Genomic DNA, 3128 nt, shown 5'->3' with positions numbered 1-3128 from the left:
TAGTTTTCCCTTATGAATATTACTAGGCATATATAGGGAGAATAGTTGCTCAACCAATCTAATTTACATCTTCATTGAATGCTCCCATAGTTGGAATTTAAGGAGAACAAGCTCTTCCCTGTAAAATTAGGTGAGCCCCCTTTCTTCTTAAAGTTGTTGGATCTTCATTTTAAATATATATATATATATTAAAAAAGTCGACTATTGTGGCCATTTCACTTATATGATTTTCCAACGACCCTAGTCGGCCATTAATGGCATTGTGTTTAGTAGAAGAAGAAGAAGAAAATTAAGTCATATATAATCTCAACAAATGTGGTTGCCCTTATTAATTACTTTTTGCCTTTCTCACTTTCTGTGCTATCCTATATAATCCTTTTCTTCTTCTGTATCTTCCCTTCACTCATCATTCTCACAACCTTCTCCTCCTTTCCTTTTCTTCTTCATAATATAGAATCTGGGTTTCGTTAGGGTTTACGAAATTGAAGGTTATTGTTTTACGTGTAAATTCTTTTTAAACATGGATGGATCTACGGTTCTGATGATCTTATCAGCCATGGTGGCGTATTTAGTGTGGTTCAAGTTTATTTCAAGGTCGCTTAATGGTCCACGTGTTTGGCCCTTATTGGGTAGTCTCCCTGGGCTCATCCAGAATTCTACTTGCATGCATGAGTGGATCGCGGACAATCTCCGCGCGTGTGGTGGCACGTACCAGACTTGCATTGCTGCAATTCCATTATTGGCCCGGAAACAAGGTCTCGTGACTGTCACGTGTGATCCGAAGAATTTGGAGCATATTTTGAAGATCCGGTTCGATAATTACCCTAAGGGGCCTACTTGGCAAGCTGTGTTCCATGATTTGCTCGGTGATGGGATCTTTAATTCTGATGGAGACACGTGGCTGTTTCAGAGGAAGACTGCCGCATTAGAATTTACCACCCGGACGCTGCGCCATGCTATGGCACGGTGGGTTAGCCGAGCCATTAAGTATCGGTTTTGCCCGATTCTTGAATCGGCTCAGCTCCAAGGGAAGCGAATTGATCTTCAAGACTTATTGCTTCGGCTCACTTTTGATAACATATGCGGCTTGACTTTCGGTAAGGACCCTCAAACACTTTCCCCTGGACTTCCAGAGAACGGCTTCGCAATGGCTTTTGATCGAGCCACGGAAGCCACGCTCCAACGCTTTATTTTGCCTGAAATCGTATGGAAGCTGAAGAAATGGCTTCGGCTTGGGATGGAAGTCAAGCTGAGCCAAAGCCTTGAACACATGGATAAATACTTATCCGAAATCATAAATACACGTAAGCAAGAGTTGGTGAGTCAGCATCAAAGTGGGATCCAACACGACGATTTGTTATCCCGTTTCATGAAAAAAAAAGAATCCTATTCAGATGAATTCCTTCAGCACGTGACACTTAATTTCATCCTAGCTGGACGTGACACGTCATCAGTTGCCCTTTGTTGGTTTTTTTGGTTAGTAAATCAAAACCCAAGGGTGGAAGACAAAATTCTCATCGAGATTTGCACTATTCTAATGGAGACACGTGGATCTGACACTTCCAAATGGGTTGATGAACCATTAGTGTTTGAAGAAGTAGATCGAATGATATATCTTAAAGCCGCACTATCTGAAACATTAAGGCTTTACCCATCAGTGCCACAAGACTCAAAGCATGTAATCGCCGATGATGTCTTGCCGAACGGAACATTTATCCCAGCGGGATCAAATGTCACATATTCCATATATTCAACCGGTCGGATGAAATTTATATGGGGTGAAGATTGTTTAGAATTCAAACCAGAAAGATGGTTAACAGAAGATGGCAAAAAATTCGAGACCCAAGATTCATACAAATTTGTTTCTTTCAACGCAGGTCCTAGGATTTGTTTAGGAAAGGATTTAGCTTACCTGCAGATGAAATCAATAGCCGCGGCGGTACTGTTACGCCACCGTCTGACAGTGGCGGAAGGACATCGGATGGAGCAGAAAATGTCATTAACATTGTTCATGAAATATGGTCTAGTGATGGACGTGCACCCAAGAAATCTAAAGCCTGTACTGGAAAAAATAGGCAAAGCTGGTGAAGTCATTGCCTCTAATGGCAACTATATGACGAATTAATCACAGCAGCTGGAGAATTAATTAAGATAGTATTATACTATAATATATATTTATCTTAAATCATCTATAAATGCAAGCGAAATAAAACCTGAAACCCAACTATATACATGGCTCAAATATTGAAATTTTGTACATTAAATATTTATGGAATGATGACAAAAGTCATTGCTTCAATTGGTAATTTTTTGTTTCCTTTTAAGTAATATCTTTTATTAACCTACAATATAGTTTTCCTATTATTTAATATAATTCATCAACTTTGGTCAAATACATAATCTGATACATGAATTATGATTTTATGCAATTATATACATAAAATTTTGATTGTAAAAGTACCATAGAGGCCCCTGTATTAAGAGTTAATTAGATTACATTTTACCTCATTTTTACTCAAAAAATGAGCAAATCAATCCTTGTGCATTAGATTAAATAGCAAATTAGTCATTTTGTTAAATATTTCATTCATTTCTACAGTTAAAAAACTAATCTTTATATGTTAGCACGAGGCATACGTGGCATGTCACATGTCACAGTCTGGTTATTTGTTAGTGTTACACTAGTTTTTAATAGTAGAAGCGAATGAAAATTTTAAGAAAAAGGACCGATTTGCTTTTTGATCAAACGTATGAGGATTAAATTGTCCATTTTTTAATAAAAGAGACAAAATGCAATCTGACTCCTAATACAAGAGCCTCCATGATACTTTTACCAAATTTTGATTTGATTCAAATTTTATAAATCACTAACACAATTATTGATAGTGCACCATTTTACGTCTACATATCTTGTACATAAATAATTTTATTTATCTATATAAAAATAAAGTGATGTATTTATTTAAATGTGTACACTTGAATCAAAATTAAAACTTTATATATTTATTTGAATCACAATCAAATTTTATACGATTAATGAAATTCATATATCAACTTATATATTAAAAAAATTGATAATATAAGGAGATAGGTTTAGATAAAATTGCAGTGGCATCTGATATATAATT

The 3128-nt window shown here is 36.1% G+C and overlaps 1 protein-coding gene across 1 annotated transcript; it reads left to right on the top strand.

Moving 5' to 3' along the window:
* The first annotated feature begins 358 nt into the window (after positions 1–358).
* LOC107912593 (cytochrome P450 86A22) lies at positions 359–2299 on the top strand. Its single transcript, XM_016840837.2, has one exon. The coding sequence runs from the start codon at positions 521–523 to the stop codon at positions 2123–2125; it is 1605 nt and encodes a 534-aa protein (XP_016696326.1). The 5' UTR covers positions 359–520; the 3' UTR covers positions 2126–2299.
* The last annotated feature ends 829 nt before the right edge of the window (positions 2300–3128 follow it).

The sequence above is a fragment of the Gossypium hirsutum genome, chromosome A08 (genome assembly GCF_007990345.1).
Source record: "Gossypium hirsutum isolate 1008001.06 chromosome A08, Gossypium_hirsutum_v2.1, whole genome shotgun sequence".
Classification (NCBI taxonomy): domain Eukaryota; kingdom Viridiplantae; phylum Streptophyta; class Magnoliopsida; order Malvales; family Malvaceae; genus Gossypium; species Gossypium hirsutum.
This window is presented reverse-complemented; position numbering and strand designations above follow the sequence as displayed.